Genomic DNA, 17,561 nt, shown 5'->3' on the forward strand with positions numbered 1-17,561 from the left:
GCAGCAACACTATCAATAAATGCCGCCTTGATGACATTGCAGGACAAAAGCCTTCAGACATGTCTATTTCTCCCTATGAGGTGGGAGCTCTTTTTTCTACTTATGTAACTATCTACTGCCGCCCAGAGCTTTGAGTCCTGGCCCAATTATGGTAAGAACTGAGAGTACAGGAATGCCTCAAGGATACTTTTACAAAAATTCTGAAATTATGCCACAAGTGGAGGTCAATCTCAAGGAGGAAGAGCCAACAACCAATACCAAGTCCTTCCAGAATCAGAGGAGAAAGACTCAGCCTAATCTGGAGAGCAGGGCCACACCTATGAAGAAACCAGATGCCCTGGGATGCCTAGCTGACAAAAGAAAGGGGCAGAGGGGTGGGGGGAGGCTGGGTAGGAGCTCCCTCCCTGGGACTGGTGGTTGGTTCCTGCTGGTGGGGAAGACATGACAGTCTTTTGCTGGTGGTCTCTTCTTCCTCAGCTGGGCCCTGGGCCTTCCGAAGTGACCTTGACTCCTTGGGTTTAAGGGGAAGATTTTGCTCTGGGGACACCAAGGGCAGAAGCGAGACATATGCAATAACAAGAAGGCTCACGAGTGTGTTATAGTGCTGTGCTTTCCCAGGCTTCCATGTTACCTCATCCTACAATGACCCTGGGGAACAGGCTAGGAAAGTATTATCTCCATTTCAGGGGAGTGGTAGAGAGTTTGGGATGGTAAAGTGTTGATTCTGGATACTGCAGAAAGCTGAGGTTGGGCTGGGGGAGCTCTTCCCTGAAGGATACTTCTGGGGTATGCTAGTCAGCAAGACACGGCAGCATTCACTTGAGCCAGGCCTGCCCCAGGCCCAGTCCCTTTTCTAGGTTTCTCCTGCCCCACTCCTGGTGCTGGCTACTGCCCATCACCTCTGACCTTCCTGTCTTCCTTCTTTACCTCCTGACTACCAGGCCTCAAAGTCACAGAGGCAGGACAGTAGAAGTTAGGAGCTATGGTGGGGTTCAGACTCCCACTCATGACAACCCTGGCCTCTTCTCCACTGTGTTAACCCTCAGCTTGGAGTGGGAACTAGAGATGACACAGCTTCCCTGTGCAGTCTTAGGTGCTCTCTCAACAACTTCAGTAGAGGTTAGAATAAGAGCTACTGCTGAATCAGGCCAACCAGCCTGATTCCATGCTCTTAACCACTACTGTGCTCCTGAGAGAATTTCATCGGGCCTGGAATTGGGGTGAGAATCTGGCTTAGCTCCTCTAATCTAGAAGCCTTCAGAACTAGGCTAGATGGTGGCTGCTGCACATGGGAGGGGTAAAGGCGGAGGGAAAAGTTCAGTTAGTTATGGAAGAGAATGAGGGGAAACCAGCCAACCACGGTCAACTTCAAGGGCCAGAACCCGAGGCCCCTGGCTGGCCTCTGAATTGAGAGAATTAATAGAAATCTCTAGACCCCTTTCTTCTGGAGCAGAAGAGTGCCTTGGAGTTTCCTCAGGAGCCTGACATGTATGTGGACAAATATGTGCACACCACCACGATGACAAGTCACATTCCAGAACAACTCTGCAGAAGAATCCTGTGTCAATGGGAGACTTTCAAATACAGTTCTAGGAAGCTCTGAGGACTACTGATGGAAGGAAATACAACACAGGCCTACAAACTTGCACCCAGCAAAACATGGTTTATGCCCCATTCCCATCCCTTCTCTACAGGTATAATCACAAAAAAGGGTGGGTAAGTCCCACCCCTTCCCACAGTATACACATCATACCTGTCATCGCAGTAGGTGAACTTCATGTCCATGCTGTGGCGGCTCAGGAAGGTCTTGCTGTCCAGGGGGATGTCCATGTGGGATGGGTGCTGGATGGGTTCACACATGACGATGAGGCAGGACAGCAGAGGCTCCTTGTAGCCGCAGAGACTACTGTGAGGGGGACAGTTGTTGTAGACTTTCACCTGGCCAGTGCAGTGCAAGACCTGGGGACCAGCAACAGAGGTCAGCTGTGGGGCTGAGAGTCTGGAGTGGAGCGCAGGGCTTTAGGTATCCACCCTCTGCCCACACCTAGGACTCCAGCCCAGGCCTGGTGGTGTCCTACCTTCCAGGTGGCTGACTTGAGGTTGACGGTGCGGCCTCTGTTGGTGACCGTGCACTTCATCCTCATGAAGAAGTCCCGCTCTGTGGACATATCTTTGCTTTTCTTCCCAAAACCAGAACCTGAATGGAGAAGGGTCAGGGAACCAGTTGCATAAGTTTTACATTTACATTACCAAAGGCCCGGCTGTCATTTTTCTGGGCCACTTTTTTCTTCTATCTCCCAAGTATCTGTACTTGTGGCACTTGCCGCTCACCACAGCCACTGAGCCCTATCATGGCCTGTGGGCTAATGGTCTCCCATCTCCAGACTGTCTCCTCAACTGGAGCATCACCCCTGGAAGGTAGGAGCTGTCCCACTCCATCCCACTACACCTAGCACAGGTCAACTGTCACATAACAGCGGAGAGACAATGAGTGACTATGGCCACAGTCTCAGCCGACTTCTGGGTCAGGCCAAGGAGCTCCAATAGGAAGTCTAGGGTTCAGCTGGGAGGGACCACAAGGGTATAAGTCTCTTTAGGTAGGACTTTCCTCAAGACACTCCTGTCCTTTCTTTATAATCTCTCAGGAATTGGAACAACGTGTAATAGCTACATGCAGAATTATATGCCACTAGCTTTTTTTCCTAAAGTGACATGTATCAAGTCTCAAGAGACCTCTGGTCTAACTCTTCTGGGATTGGGTGAGCAAGTCCACTTTGAAGCTGGGGACACATTCTCTCTCAGTTAGAATTAAATAAATCACTAAGTCCAAAAGCATAGCCTCCTTCCTCCCTCATAGACTCCAAATAGCCTATTTTCTTTCTTCTCCTTCTCTTTCTTTTTTGTTAAACACAGTAGTAAATGCAGTGCCAGCCAAGTCTTTCTTGTCTCTATCTAAATGATGTCTATACCATCACCTCCATCCTGGGCCTTCTCCAGGGAAGAAGCATACTCCTTTCTTCTGCCCAGCATCACAGAACAATCTAGAGCCTTGCTTAAAATAGTTACATCCCTCCCTCCAGGCAAAGACACCAGCCTCTGCACCTACACCACCAGAGGACCATAATTTATTTGACTGACACATTCCCGAAGAATTGTGTGTCAGATGAATTGTGAGGCACTCTTGAGCTGAATGCATCCTTTGGGGCGCCCAGTAGAAACAGACCAAATGGCGAATCTTTGTTGTTGTTTTAAAGAGAGAATATTCCTCCACCATAATAAAACCATCTTTATGCTTCTTACAATTTTAGTTTTTAGAGGCAGTTTTGCAGATAATATGATAAACCTCCTTGGGGGCTGGGACCCACCACCAGGAGTTAGGGTTGAGGGGGCTGGAGAGACTCATTTACGACTATTTGCTTGGGTTATGATGTGGACTCCTAACCTGTTAATTTCTGACTTCTTATTCTGATATTTGGTTATTTTTTTTCCCTAAATAGAGTTCTAAGAAAATCACTCCATCCCTACTTCAAAACCTTCAAGATCTACCCACTGTCTGCAGGATAAAGTTCAAGGCCTCTACTGGCCTTCAAAGCCTTCCACAATCTGCCTCATGTCTTATCTTCCTTTAGGAACTCATACTAACCCCTTGCTTCCAGAGCATGAGTCCACTCAGAGGTTGGCAACTTTAGTGAGAATTTGCTGACTCACCAAGTTTGATTCCAAGTTCCCAATCATAGACCAAGAGATGTAAAGTTCTATTCAGATAACTAGAGGTCACTTGGCTGTGAGTCATAGCACTTGAGAACTGGAAGGTCCTACACTTGGCCTTATCTAATGCTGTCAGTTTGAAAACAAAGACTCTGAGGAACATAGAAGTGAGGTACTTAGTTCAGGTCACAGAGTCAAACTGAGATTACCGTCAGTGGTTGAACTGAGATCAGAAACTCAGGGGCAAGTGGGTTTCTGGAGTAGAGGAGAGAGACAGTCCCACCCCCACAGAGCTGACTGTTCCATAAAGCACAGACTTTCTCAGCAGCAGACAAGACCTTCAGCAACCACAGGATGCCCCCAACCTGAGTCCTAGAGGCTTTGAGTTAGGAACAGAGGGGCTGGGTGAAAGGTCAGGGGTGGCAGTAGAAGGAGAGGCTGTTGTGATCCTGCGTTCAGGTGACCCAGTCAAGTGTCCCTTCTGCAGCAAGTGCGGCAACAAGAGCAAAACCGTGCAGGCTTGCCACCTGTCATTCAGGTCAGACAGGCAACACCCATGGCAAAGGCAGGTGATCGACATTAAAGAGGATTTCTAGATGTAGGCAGAGTCTGCCCAGATCAGTGGTAGGTAGATTCTCAGCTTCAGAAGGGATCTTGATTGGCACGGAACCCCACTGCTGCCCAAAGCTTCAGTCCTCTTGATGACACTCATGCCTTTTCTTGAATGTCCCAGTTATAACAATGAAGCCTCACTGTCATTATAAAGTGCCTTTTGCCTGTGAGGATCCTTGTGTTCACTGGTATCTGCTAGATACTCCCACAGACAGAGTCCAGTATATTAGACCTTTGAAAGTTCCCTCTCCTGCCCTATGTCTCATCACCAGAGGGCCAGGTTCATGCTGTGGCTGCTGTGGTAGCTAGTCTCCAATGGTGGCCCCAGTGAGCCAGGCCCCCTACACTCATGGCCTTGTGTATGGGTTCCTCCCACACCATATCAGGACTGTCTGTACCTTGCTCTAACCAGCAAAATGGGGCAGTAGTGCTGCTGTGCCAGTTTCAGGACTTGACCTTGGGAAGCCCTTGCAGCTTCTACTTTTGCTCTTTTGGGAGCTGTGAGCTTCCAGGTAAGATGGCCACCCTGAAGACTCCACATGGAGAGGGAGAGGCCCTGAGAGCCATGAAGTGGGAGAGAGAGGTCCAGTCACCTACCTTGCCAGCCAACTGCCTCAGGCCCCACGCCTATGGGTGAGCCATCTTGCTCTATCAACCCAGCCTAGTCCAGCCCCCAATGACTGCACCCAGCTGATATCATGGGGAGTAGGAGACCTGCCCACAGAACCCACAAATGTGAGAGCATGAGTGATTGCTTAAAGTCCATGTTTGGGGTAGTATGAAGGACAACAGCTCTTCTGGGCACTTTGGCACAGGTGAGCTTATTGGTTTGAGTGGTGTCATTTGGTAGAGGCGCTTGACCCTTAGGTGATGAAATCTCCTGGAGATAGTGTGCTAACCCAAAGGAGGGCCCTGGAAATGTGAGATCAGGCATCACATGGGGCCCACAGGAGTATTTCTGAGTATTGGATCCTTTTAGTGCCCTTAATCTCACCTCACAGGCTACCGGCCTATATGGTGGGTTGGGCCAGCTGGGGGTTTTGATGGATGTCAGCTTTTTTTTCCTGGCCATTACTGTGGCCAAGAGCCATCTTTCCTCTGCTTTTAGACAAAGGGAAGGCAGATCCCCTCCTGGGGGGCGGGGGAGGGGGCAAGAAGAGACACTTTACCAGTTTTGAGAGTCAGGTTCTCACGGATCTCCTCATGGTCACAGGGATGAGTAAAGTCAAAGATGCTGTGTCCTGTTAGCTCTACCTGTTTCAAAAACAAGGTTAGGTTTCATTATTCTCAACACTGAAGTGAAAGGCTCCAAGAGAATCTGAGCCATTGTGCAGATTTGGAGGCAGGGAGGAGATTGCATCAAGAAGTTCTTCTAGCCACCCCAGGTCAGTGTTAGGTCCACAGGTACATGGACTAGAAGAGGACTACTGACGGGGGCAGGGGCTTGATTCATGAGGGTTGAACTGAATTTAAACAGGAGAAAGCTGCCCATTAGGATGGCCACATGCAGTGCCAAACCCAATTCCAGTGGGTGGTACCGTGTTCCTGGGGTTTGTGGCCCGAGGCAGCGAGCATCAGAGTGGGCATGTGCAGGGAAAGGTCAAGTGATATTGTGACCTACAGCTTCCACTAATTTATCCCCCAAATAGAAATGTTTTCCCTTTCTGAAAGAGGTAGAGGAATTGATCACCTGGGTGAGTCCCATGAACTTGCTGATGTTTTCTGATAGAAAGATCATGTCGCCATCTTGGGTCACCACAGCAATGAAGCCCTCCAAGGCTTTCAGGTACAAATTATCCATCTGCTGGTCAGCCTCGGCTTCAGACTCATTTTCAGAGCAAACTGGAAAGAGAGGGGACAGTTTACATGAATGTGGTGTTACAACAGATATGATGGATATCTGCCGGGATGGCTCAAGGACATTAGGGGGGCTCTTTTGGAAACAAAACTGACCACCCAACTGACCACCCAACTGACCACCCAACTGACCACCCAAGTGTCTGCCACATGCCTAAACAGCAGGCACTGGATGAGCACCACTACCCAGCACAATCTGCCAGGGACTTGGAGACAGTGTGCTATAATGACAGGGTACCTGGGGCACTAGTAGTACTGGCTGTGGCAATAGCCATCAATACAACAGTAGTCAAAACAGTAGGAACAGAAATTTTAGCTGCTGATGTATATTGAGCAGTTATTACATGTTAGGTACCGCGCTAAGCATTTTAGAGAGTCTTCATGGTAAAGGATGAGGCGGGTACTATTCTGATCTCATTTTACACATGAGGTTTAGAAAGGTTAAGCCATTTGCCCAAGGTTGGGAAGCTAGCAAGTTGCAGAATCCAGAAGTCACATTCAACCTTGAAGGCTCTGGAGTCAAATCAGTTTCTATTACTAGATCAACCTCCTATTTTGAGCAAATAACAACCTCTGTGAACATCAGTTTCCTCATCAGCAAAATGGAGAAAATAATTTCCATCTCTTTGAATTTCTAAGAATGAAATAAATATGTAAAATGCCTAATATGATATCAATACTTGTGAATCTTTCTCCTATCTGCTTCTTCTGGAATATCATCACCACACTCAAATTGCTCCAAGTCTACATAGGGAATATATATAGCACACAGAGATACAAAGCTAAATAAAAATTCAAGGGTGTCATAGCTGGGTCCCAAGGAGGAGTGTAGACAGTAAATGCTCTAGGGGTCAGAGAAGGAGGGGGTTGCTTCAGGGAGACAAGAGACAACTGTTCCAAAGAAGGGGATTTGAGGAGACTCATGAAAAAGAGAGGTTTGATTCTGTACAATGGAAAGAGAAGGGCTTTCTGAGCTAGACAGGGTTGGATGGACACAGCAAAACAGAGCAAGCTCCCTCCCAGAATGGAGAAGAGGCTCATCTAGCTGAAGAAGAGGGTCCATGTCCCAGTCTCAGAGATTGGGCTGGTGAGATAAGTCTAGTGTCCTAGAGGGCCTCACTTTCCTGTCAAAGGAGTAGAGAAGAGGAAAATCAAAGCATTGCTTTGAGGAGATGAATGTGGTTATAGCATGCAGAATGGCTTGGAAAGAATGAAGCCTACAGTATAAAACAGTGAGGAAGCATTAGGTAGTTGCTGGGGGCAGCCTGGGAAATCATCTACCCTGTATCATCCACTTTGTGTACCCTGGCTTATCTGCTCTCTGCAAAATGTAGACTGACTCAGCTCTTGCACCAGACTAGAACCGCTCTCAGACCTTAAGCCCCTTGTGGTTATCCGCAGACAGAAGACTTTGTTTCGGCTACGCTTCTCCTAGTTCATTATTTAATTCCAAACATATTGTATTTATTAAAATTTATATTCATCTAGTACAAGCAAAATCCAAATATGCCTCACTTGATTTATAGAACAAGAGGATTAGAGAGTAATTTGTCACGGGTAGTAGTTAATACTCACTTAACTAATAGGAGTCTTTCAAATGGAGACTCTTTAAACGAGTGTGAAATGCAATTAGATTTACGAGCCACTTGGCAAGGAACACATCTCTCCTGTGCGGTGCTGACCTAGGGCCTTTCTGCAAGGCAATGGATTTAGTTAAATGTCTTTCCTCTTGCTCTGTAAGCTCTTAAACATAAGCTCAAGAAGAACAGATCCAAACTAGGAGATGTTCCTACCAAGGGACTACTGTGGTACCACGGAGGACCAGCTACCTTTCAGGACACACGATCAAAGAACATATACCAGAGTTCTAGATGCTGCCATTTCTGCAGGAAAACAGAGTGGGGCCTGTACAAGGCCAGATTGGCCTTCAGAGGCAAGAGTCAAGCTATATAAGGCATTATTCTGGTGATCTTCCCTCTATTTGCCAGATTGGTGGGACGCAATGCTGGGGAATGCCATCAGTTCACACCCCAATGCAGGCAGCCAGCCCATGGAGGGAGGCCACACGGGAATGGCCTTGCTCCATCCACATGTCTATACTTAGTTCCCGCTCAGCATCTCTCTCGACATCTCTGTCCTTTGCCAGCTAACGAGTTGACTGCACCAGTGAGGATGTGCCATGTTCCAGGAGTGAGAGATACAGATGCTATTGGAGTTCCCCCAGGTCACATCCATGTTTAAATAGAGGCTTTAGGAGGGACGGTGACATAACTCAGTGCGCACATCAGGACCACCTGGGGGGTTGGCTGAAACAAAGATTTCTGGGCCTGGGGCTGCTACATAATTTGTGAGGCCCAGTGCAAAGTAAAATATGGCACCTCATGTTAAAAAATTAAGCCAATCTCAAGGCCCTTCCAAGTGCACAGCCCTCTAAGACTGAACAGGTTGCATACCCTTGAGGCTGGCCCAGAGGGGCCCTACACCCAGGGCTCCTGATTCCGCAGGTCTCAGGTGGGACTGGGAATGTGCTTCACTGCCAAGTTCCAAGATAACAACATGCTGTTACCTCCAGGACTACATACTGAGGGCCATCACCCCAGTCAATGCCAGGCCCTGCAAGTGACCCTGATGTGGGGAAAAGCAGCCAGTGTTGGCAGGGGCTGACTGATGTGGGGAATGAGTGAGGAGAGGTTTTTAACACACTGAGGTCACACCTGATAGATGGCCACCTTCTCCAGACTGCCAGAGGCCAGCCCTGCGGTTTTTTGGCCTACAGAGAAGATATTTTCTCTTTAATTTCTTTGATCTCAGTGGTAATACTGACTTCAAAATCTGGAGTGATCCCAAGACAACTTATTTGGGCTAACTAGGCCCAGAGGAAATAGTTCTGCTTAAAATTTCCTGTTTTTAACAGTTCCACTGCAGCCAAGCTGGTCTCCATCGTGCCCAGTGCACTTGCTTCCAGGAGGTGGCGAAATTGGCTTCGGCAGTGGTCCCCTGGCCTGATGAGGGAAGAAGGGAGAGGGTGCTCTGGGGCCACGAGGGGAAACAGATCATCTTGGAACTGAAATCACAATGGCTGGAGGGCCAGGAAGCCAGCAGGCTGGCCCTGGGGGAACCTGGGGCACAGCAGGGCTTGGGTGGGGCCTCTTCCTTCTGTGGAACTATTTGCTCTCATGGCACCTGCTCATCCTCCTGGGAGCTTCTGAGGGAACCTGGCTAGGTCACTCCCAGCCTGGAGCTGGGAAGCAGATCCTTGCCCAAGGGCCAGGAGGCTCCTGCACAAGACTCCTCGGCCTTTGCCCGTGAACATCAAGTCTTTCCTGATGCAACAAGAATATTCTAATAAATGTCAGGCAGGAGGAAAGATGAGCTGTCTGCCCTGTGCTAGGCACAAAGTCATCTGTCTACAAGTGTCACTGTGCACTCAGTCCTGTCCTTGAGAGAATCAGGACTACTCAGAGAGTAAGAGCAACACTGTCCCTCGAAGTCTCAGACAGTCAGCTGTAGAGTGACACAACAATGAAGAGTAAACTCTCAGTGCAAAATAAAGTAAGGAGCCCACAGCAGGGGCCAACTGGTTCTTTCAGTGGTCTTGGGTCCTAGGTCTCAGTGGCCTGCTTCCCAGGACCCTTCGGGAGCAGTAGTGTAAACGGCACTCTGCTGAGAGGGAGCATGCTCGGCCAGGGGAGCACAACAAGATTCTTTAATGCTAAAAATAGCCCCGGTAAACAGGCTTTGATGCCTCCCCACAGCCAGGATATGTGCAGGCTGAGGTTTCGGAGCACTTTTTCCGGAGCACCGCTCATTTCCTTCAGGCAGCCCCGCCCATGTGGGGAGGGACACCACGGGAGTCTGGCGTCTGGGGTGAGTGGGACAGGGTGGCAGAGCAGACACCACCTACCTTGGGCTCTGAGACTAGGCTGTCCCTGTGATGCTGCTGGTCAGGGTGCTGGCTACAATCTTACCCCAGGCGGGGGCACTTTTCCTCTGGGTTTTCTCCTCTGGGAAATTCCAGGACTGCTTTGAGAATTCCTAAACTGCTCTGGTACGGCCTTCCTGCTTCAGAAGTGCTTGGCACTTAGTTCCCATTGCAGGGTCTTTCCTTTCAAAGGTTTCACCTAAACTGGTTTCTCCCCTTCAATCCTCCCAGCACATAGAGCCATCAGGGTCCCCAGCTTATCCTGGGTGTGTGGATTGTAAATGCAGTGCCAATCAAGGCACAAGGAAATCACATGCCAGATCCTCTGCCATTCCTTAGGCACTAACATGGGCAGGCTTGGGCCACTCATACCCTTTGACAGAAGGTGTGTGTCCCACCTGATCTTGCTGGGCTCCTAGTGAGCCCCAGAAATCCACCACTGGAGATTCCTGTCTTTGTTCTCTACATATCTGCTTATCCTATCTTCCCTCTATGTATATGACCTTCTATAAGACATAGCACAGGGTTGGGTTCAGCAAATACCTATGGTCCAACCAGACTTCTTTGGTTTAAGTTACAGGAATGATCTGAACAAGGTCAGTATTTCTAGAAGAGAATGTACATTAGCTGTTCTCTGCCATTAACATCCTCACATGAATCAGCTCATTGGCTTCCTTCCAAACAGGACAGAAAAAGGCCTTGATTTGGAGTGGGTGGGGCAGTAAAAAAGTAGGGGTGAAAGCCAGAGAAAACAAGTCTGAAAGTGGGGCATATGAGGGCACCAGAAGCTCTATCTGCCTCCACAGTTTTTCTCTATCCCACTTTTCCCGCATGGAAAGGTCATGGTTCCTTGGTTAAAATCACATGTCCCATATTTTAATGTCTTTCCCTTAGTGGTTGAGAGAGTGGGAAATCATAATCTCCTGTTAAGCCAACAAATGAAGACTAAGCAAATGCAATGAATCAAAAATAAATTGGAGGGTTCCCTTTAGAAACCTGCTCAGCTGAAAATGAATTTGATATCACCATGTTTGAGTTTGGAGAAGCCCCAAATCAATTTTAGAGTGGAAACAGCCTATTTCGTGTATTTACTGATGTTTTAATGCCCTCAGAATGTAGAAGTGACCTTCCTCAGTCCCAGCGTGTAAGGCTCATCTTGAAAGAGGATTTAAGACAATTAAGTGGTATTTTCACTGACGTTCCCGTCAGAGTGTTCTGTCCTCAGCCCAGCGTGGAAGCGAATATCATAAAGCTATTGTTTCAGTTTGCTTCCTGTGATATGAATCTCAATCGGTGGCCCCGACCCACAGCCTGAATTTCTCAACATTAAGGTTTCCTCTCCAACATTCCCACACACAACAGCCTACTGTGAAAATCAAAGGCAAGTATGTTACTAAGTAAAGAAGAAACTTTTCTAAAGCCAAACCTGGTATTTTTTAGCCTTTTGAACTCTGAGATATGTAACCAGCTATTTCCTACTATGGTGAGCCAAAATCAGTGCTTGCTCACCTCCGTGGAAATGCTCAAATAATGAACTCACAATTTGACTTGGAAAAGCATGGCAACTTTGCATTTTTGACAGAAACTGCTGAAAAGTGGGTGTGAGGATAGGAAGGGTTTGCCCTGGGTTTTCTTTGACATCATTTCACCCGAAGCCGATTCTTATTACAAATCAATGTACTCGCTCATCCAATTTTTTTTATTTCTAAGCTATAGTTTATTCAGCAAGCTAGAGGATATGGCCTTTTATGTCATCTTGATGCCCTAGCAATGCTGCAGGTACGGAGCACTGTTCCCTTTGTACAGATGAGGAAACTAAGGCCCACAGACAGGAGTGTTTACAAGGCTGCGGATAAAAAATGCAGCCATGCAGAGATTCCAATTGCAGGAGCCCTGCATTCCCTTCTCACCAATTCCGTATTTCTCTCCATTATGTGCCAAGTATTTTAAAAAAACAAACTATGATTTAAAAAGTAAAACAGCCTGTCTCACATACAATTTCTGAAAACAGTTTCAACACTGGTCCAGAGAATGCCTGGCAGGAGCCTGGGAGAGGGCATGGAGAAAAGAAGGAGCCGAGGAGCCATCTCGTCCTCCTCTGGCGGTGCTGGTTCTGTGAGGGCTTCTCCTTCAAGGACATCAGATGGCCAAAAGTAGAAACTTTTTATCCTTTTCTGTCATTTTCTTTCCTTGGGACAGAGAGGCCCAGAGCCGATATGCTGAGGGTTCTGGTCAATCTAGGGTTGAGTCCAGAGAGAAGGTAGGCAGTTTGTGTCCACAATGCTCAGCAGCTTCTGAGCTCTGACGTGTGATGTCCCACTGAAGTCACTCTGGTCCTGTCTCTATGGTCTAGCAGGTAGGGGTTCACACCAGCACACATGCAAACAGAGGGCCCAACCTCTAACCAGTGGCCCTAAGACAATCTCTGAACTACTGAGAAGGACAACTAGGCTTGCATGGGGACAAACACAGATGACAAATCCCTGCACCGTGAGCAAAGACAAGAACAACTCTATTAAGGTGTAAGGACCTCCTGAGCATCCACCACTCAGGGCCAGCCCTGATCAGCTCCTAAGTGTCCCCCTTTGACTTTGGTTCCCTCCTCCAGGCCCCTCAGCCCTTGTCCACATCTTAGCCTGACCAGGTTTGCAGAATCCTCCTGTGATCTCCTATCTGCCTTTCTCAAAAGGACCTGAATTCCAGGTAGAGAGTGTGAATTTGAGCAACCTTAACTTTCCTGTTCCTCACTTATCTGTGAAACAAGGAGAAACACCACAAATCCAAATGCATTCAGAGAGACATCCTAGGATTGATAAATGACCCCTCAGGGGCTCTCTGTTGGTAGAGGAAGGGGTGGTCAGGAAGAAAGCAGTGGCTAGCCTAGAGGAATTACAGTCTAAGAGCAGAATTTCAGGTACCATGGCAAGGAAGTAGGGGTGTGGGGAGGGGTCTCTATCTAGTCATTAAATCCTCCATTGCCTACTCTGTGTATATAGTAGATGATTCCCACACTCCAGACATTGCCCTCAGCTTCCAGGAAGAAAAGCCTCTTTAAAAGAAAGAGGGACACAAGAGTCTCACAACGGCTTCTCTAGGAGCCTTTCTTCTATCAGGCAATGCCAGCTTGGCCGGGCTTTGGCTCATTGTTCCTTCTTTCTGGAGCGTCTGTGACTGAGTCTGCTGTGGCCTTGCTTTGTTTGTAGAGATTGCCTCTCCCCTCAGCGCTCCCCCCCTGCACTACTGGCTCTTTTCCGAGACTGCGTAGTCAGTCCTACGACATAGGCTTAGCCTCCAACCCTTGGGCCCTCTGAGCCGCGTTCTCTCCCCTGAAGGTCTTTCCCCCATATCCTTCCTGTGCTCAGGGCCCAGAATAGCACAGGCTGGTGTGGCCTCTTGGCTTCACACTGGATTCCCTCTGCTAGGGGCTTTTTTCCTGGAATAGCCACTTTGCAATGGGATGACAGAACCAGCCTGTCCCCAAGGTATCACACTCACTCAGGAAAACTAAAAATGAACCACAAAAGCCCCTGTCCTCCTGACTACCTCCTTCACACTAACCCCCTTGGACATTGCCCACCTGGAGCACCAGACCCTCTGCGGCACACTGCCCAGTGTCCTTACAGAACGGACAGACTAGACGAGATTGCCACATAGGATCTGGAACTGGAAAACTTCTCGGGCTGCCTCTCCCTGGTCAAGGACCAACAGGAAATGGTTTTTGAAGAATGTAACCCTCTGAGAAAAAAGAATGTTCTGTGGACCATGAGTTGCAGAGATACGAGGGAGGGTGAGAGTTTATGGGTTCTCTGGGGAGGATGACACATGAGGTGGTCATCAGCCAGAGGCTCCCCCATGGAAATGATCACCGCTAGGCCGTCGTTCCAGTTAATTCTCACAGGCACCCTATTCAGTAACCATGTTTAACCCCATTTTATAGGTGAGGAAATCAAGGTTCAGAGAGGCCAAATGACCTGCTTGGCTCAATGGGCTAGACAGAGGAAATAATTGAATGGGCATACCATCACGACTGTCCCAGAGAAGACAGCGGCAAAATGCTTCCTGTGGGCAGGTGCAACCTATTTGGGGAAGTCAATGAAGACACTCTTGGTTCTCCCAGGCCTCTTTCTTCTCCTCACCTCCAGGTACCCATGTGTTTGCTTGATCCTGATCATGCCCTCCTCCCCTAGCTGTATTCATCATCTAGGTCACTGCTGGAGAGCTGTTTGACATGAGGGAAAAGGACACCAATGCTGGGGGTGGGGTGTTTGTAGGGTAGGGTGTCTGAGAGGAAGGCTTTGCACCTCTGGCACCCTGGGGGCTCTTGGGTGTAGGAACATGCTGGTAAGGCTGCCCTCTGTGCCCTCCCGGGGACCTACCACCCTCACCTGAGGACAGAAGCTTGTGTGTTCGCAGGAAGCTGATGGCCAGGCGCATGATGGAGGCCTTGTCCAGGTGGGAGCTCACGCTGTGGGGCAGGGGCAGCTCATGGGCCAGCTCATAGAAGACCTCCGTCTCCTTGCTGCGCCGGCACCTCGCAGCATCTCGGGACTTCTCCTTCCTCCTCTCTGAGCTGCTCCTAAATTGAGAGACAAGGAATTAGTCCTTAAAAGTTCACCATCACCTTATCACACCCCTGGTCAAGACATGGCTGGGGGACCCCACAGTACAGTGCAGCCAAACTCTCCCATGGAATCAATGTGGGCTCGCACTGGGGGCTGGCACCCTGCAGCCTGCTACCTGCTTTATGTCGTTGGCTCTGCGCGTGTGAGTATTGGTGTCTCCCCACTGCCTCCCTCCTCCGCCATACCCATGGTGTCCAGGGCAGCACCTAATGTGGGGAGGGTAACCACAAAGACTCACTGATGAAGTAAACTAACTGGCAATGCCTTGGACCTGGTCCTGGGTTATCTGGGGACAGGGTCCATGTGCAGGGATGGGAAAGAAAGGGTGAGGAAGCAATGGTCAGTGGCTCGGAGGTCAAAAGCTCTAGAGAACAAGATGAAAAACCATCTCAAGAGCCTCTTTTTGGATAAGATGCACTCAGGAAAAGTGAAACCTTATATCTCATTTTATGTCGGAGACTGATTTCCCCAACAAAACTTGAAAATGCCATCTGGCCCAAGAGGAACTGCTATCTAGACACGCATCAGCCTGCAGTCCCAAATAGCACATCTGTCAAGAGCTAAAAAAGAACTGTATATAACCGGAGATATGAAAAATTGTGCTCTATATATGTAATAAGAATTGTAATGCATTCCGCTGTCATATATGAAAAAAAAAGAATAGGTACAAATACATTTTTCTCTCCAGACTCTGCCAGCCTAGATCAAGAGTTTCTAGTGCTCATTGTCCTCTTTGCTGCAGCACAGAGGAAGGAAAGATGACAGATACCAAAGCCTACCTCTTTTGAGAAGTACTAAAGAAACCCTTGGTCTTCGAGTTTGAGCACGGGCAAGTTTTAAAGCTAGGATGTCTGTGCTGGCATTCTAACTTCTTGGCTTGTTACCCTGGCAAGCTTAAGTTATTTGAACAGTTAGTTTATCTTTAGTTTCCTCATCTGTAAAACGGTAAAAACTGCACCCACCCCACAGAGTTATTGTAAGGACTAAATATGATTATTTATGTAAAATATTTAGCACCAGGCCTATCCCAACTGTAAGCAACCACTGTTAAAAATAAAATATCTGTCTATGAAAAGATTAACAGGCATATAAAATTCCAAAATGGCATAGGACAGTCCTATTTTCATAGAAATGTATATATTATACATTGTATTTCCTATATGTCATATAAAAATGTCCAGAAATACGATAAAATTATAACTTCTTATAGTGATCACTGACTTTTAGGTATTATCTGAAATAGTGCCATATAAGTGTCTCTAATTCAAACAGCTATCTTCAGAAGCAGGTATTATTATACCTGATTTACAGATGAGAAAAGGGACCGACAGAGGCTAAATTATTCCCCTGTGGCTGCTATCAGGTAAACGGGGAAGTGGGGCTTTGCACAGAGCAGATGGGCCCCAGATTCCAGTCACTTCCCTGTCTCTTTTTTCCTCAATACTATTAACAGTTACAGGGTAGTGGAGATTTTCCTCCCCCAGGGTTTAATCTATATTTTCTTATGTTTCTACAAATAGCCTACATTGCTTATGTAACAAAGAAGTTTCTTTTTCAATTTTTTTAAAAAAGTGTTCAATGCAAGCACATGCCTCTTGAGGCCCCCGTCCAACCATCTCCATCTCACTCGCTCAGCTGCCTTCTGAGATTTCCCAAATGAGGGCTGCTTCTCTTTTGTTTGGTTTTGCACAGCCTGTTATCTGGACAGAGAATTCATATTGGGGGATTCACGGATTGTTGACACGTCTCTCAAACCCCTCAAGATTTGGGGCAGAAGCATTGTTTTGACTTTATGACAAATTTCATTTACAAAGACAGAACATCCAGCTCCCTGGATTGATTAAGCAACACACACTCACACTGCAGGAAGAACTGTCCAACAGCTGCTGATGGTCAGGATGATCCTTCAGAAAATTGTGAAATTTTTTTCTTGTCCTCCCTTTTCTGTTTTGGTTTGTTTGTTTTTATCTAACCCTTGCTCCCTTCTTTCTCCCTGGCTTTCAGTTCTCAGGACTCCTGCCCTTCACCCCATTCTCCTACCTTCTCAGAACCCGCCTTGGGGCAGTTTTGCTTTTGTGACCAGACTTGAAGGACAGTTTGCATGTTAGTCCCTTGCATGTGCATTTTAATCCTGACCTTTGATGGGGAGCAGTTAAAGGTTTGCAGGGATTGTGGCACAGGAAAGACAGGTGGAAAGGGGGTGGGATATTAACATTGTATACATCATGCTGCTGCGTCAGAAGAGCCAGGTAAAAGGTGTTGAATTCCTCTCTCTCGCACTGACCCTCATATCCTGACAAAAGCATCAACACACATCCCACTCACCAGGGGCGTCTAAAGAAGCCATCCCCAGATGAAGAGATTCCAGCACAGGCTGCCACGTGAACAGCAGCATCTGTAAGCACCCTGCTTCCCTTTGATGATGGCCACTGCCCCTTCCTCAGAGAAGTGCACGCAAGGCAAAGGAAGAGCCCGGGAGGGAAGAGGCACCCTGAAGGCAACGTTCTGACAGTGGCGTTCGAGATCTGAGTCCTGCTGTACTCCTTCAACCACACAAACATTTACTGATACCTATGTATATGGCTGCTGCTGCACCAAGAGACCTAAATGTATGACCTCTTTATAATCTTCTTACCAACATAACTTGGAATGTCTTGTTTACATAACTTATAGATGCAGAAATGGAGACTCAGCCATATCATGTCATTTCCCCAACGTCACAAAGTTTAAGCCACCATGAGTCCTTGTTTACAGTCAGTGAGCGGACACAGAGCAGTCCTGAGATCTAGGCACTCCCTGTCTCTCCATCCTTGCAACCCCTGAGGGGAGGGCAAGACAGA

The 17,561-nt window shown here is 47.9% G+C and overlaps 1 protein-coding gene across 2 annotated transcripts in view; it reads right to left on the minus strand.

Moving 5' to 3' along the window:
• Epas1 (endothelial PAS domain protein 1) overlaps positions 1-17,561 on the minus strand; it is an 82,526-nt gene that overhangs the window by 24,198 nt on the left and 40,767 nt on the right. The window contains exons 2-7 of one of the 2 annotated variants that reach the window (XM_048804446.1): positions 14,485-14,675; positions 14,119-14,175; positions 6,011-6,162; positions 5,490-5,574; positions 2,079-2,197; positions 1,754-1,959 (exon numbers count right to left, since the gene is read on the minus strand). In XM_048804446.1, coding sequence (XP_048660403.1) covers positions 1,754-1,959; positions 2,079-2,197; positions 5,490-5,574; positions 6,011-6,162; positions 14,119-14,175; positions 14,485-14,675 — 810 coding nt within the window. The remainder of the gene's footprint in view (positions 1-1,753; positions 1,960-2,078; positions 2,198-5,489; positions 5,575-6,010; positions 6,163-14,118; positions 14,176-14,484; positions 14,676-17,561) is intronic. The other variant, XM_015479705.2, reaches the window with a different exon arrangement.

Source organism: Marmota marmota, unplaced genomic scaffold (genome assembly GCF_001458135.2).
Source record: "Marmota marmota marmota unplaced genomic scaffold, marMar, whole genome shotgun sequence".
In the NCBI taxonomy this organism is placed as follows: Eukaryota; Metazoa; Chordata; class Mammalia; order Rodentia; family Sciuridae; genus Marmota; species Marmota marmota.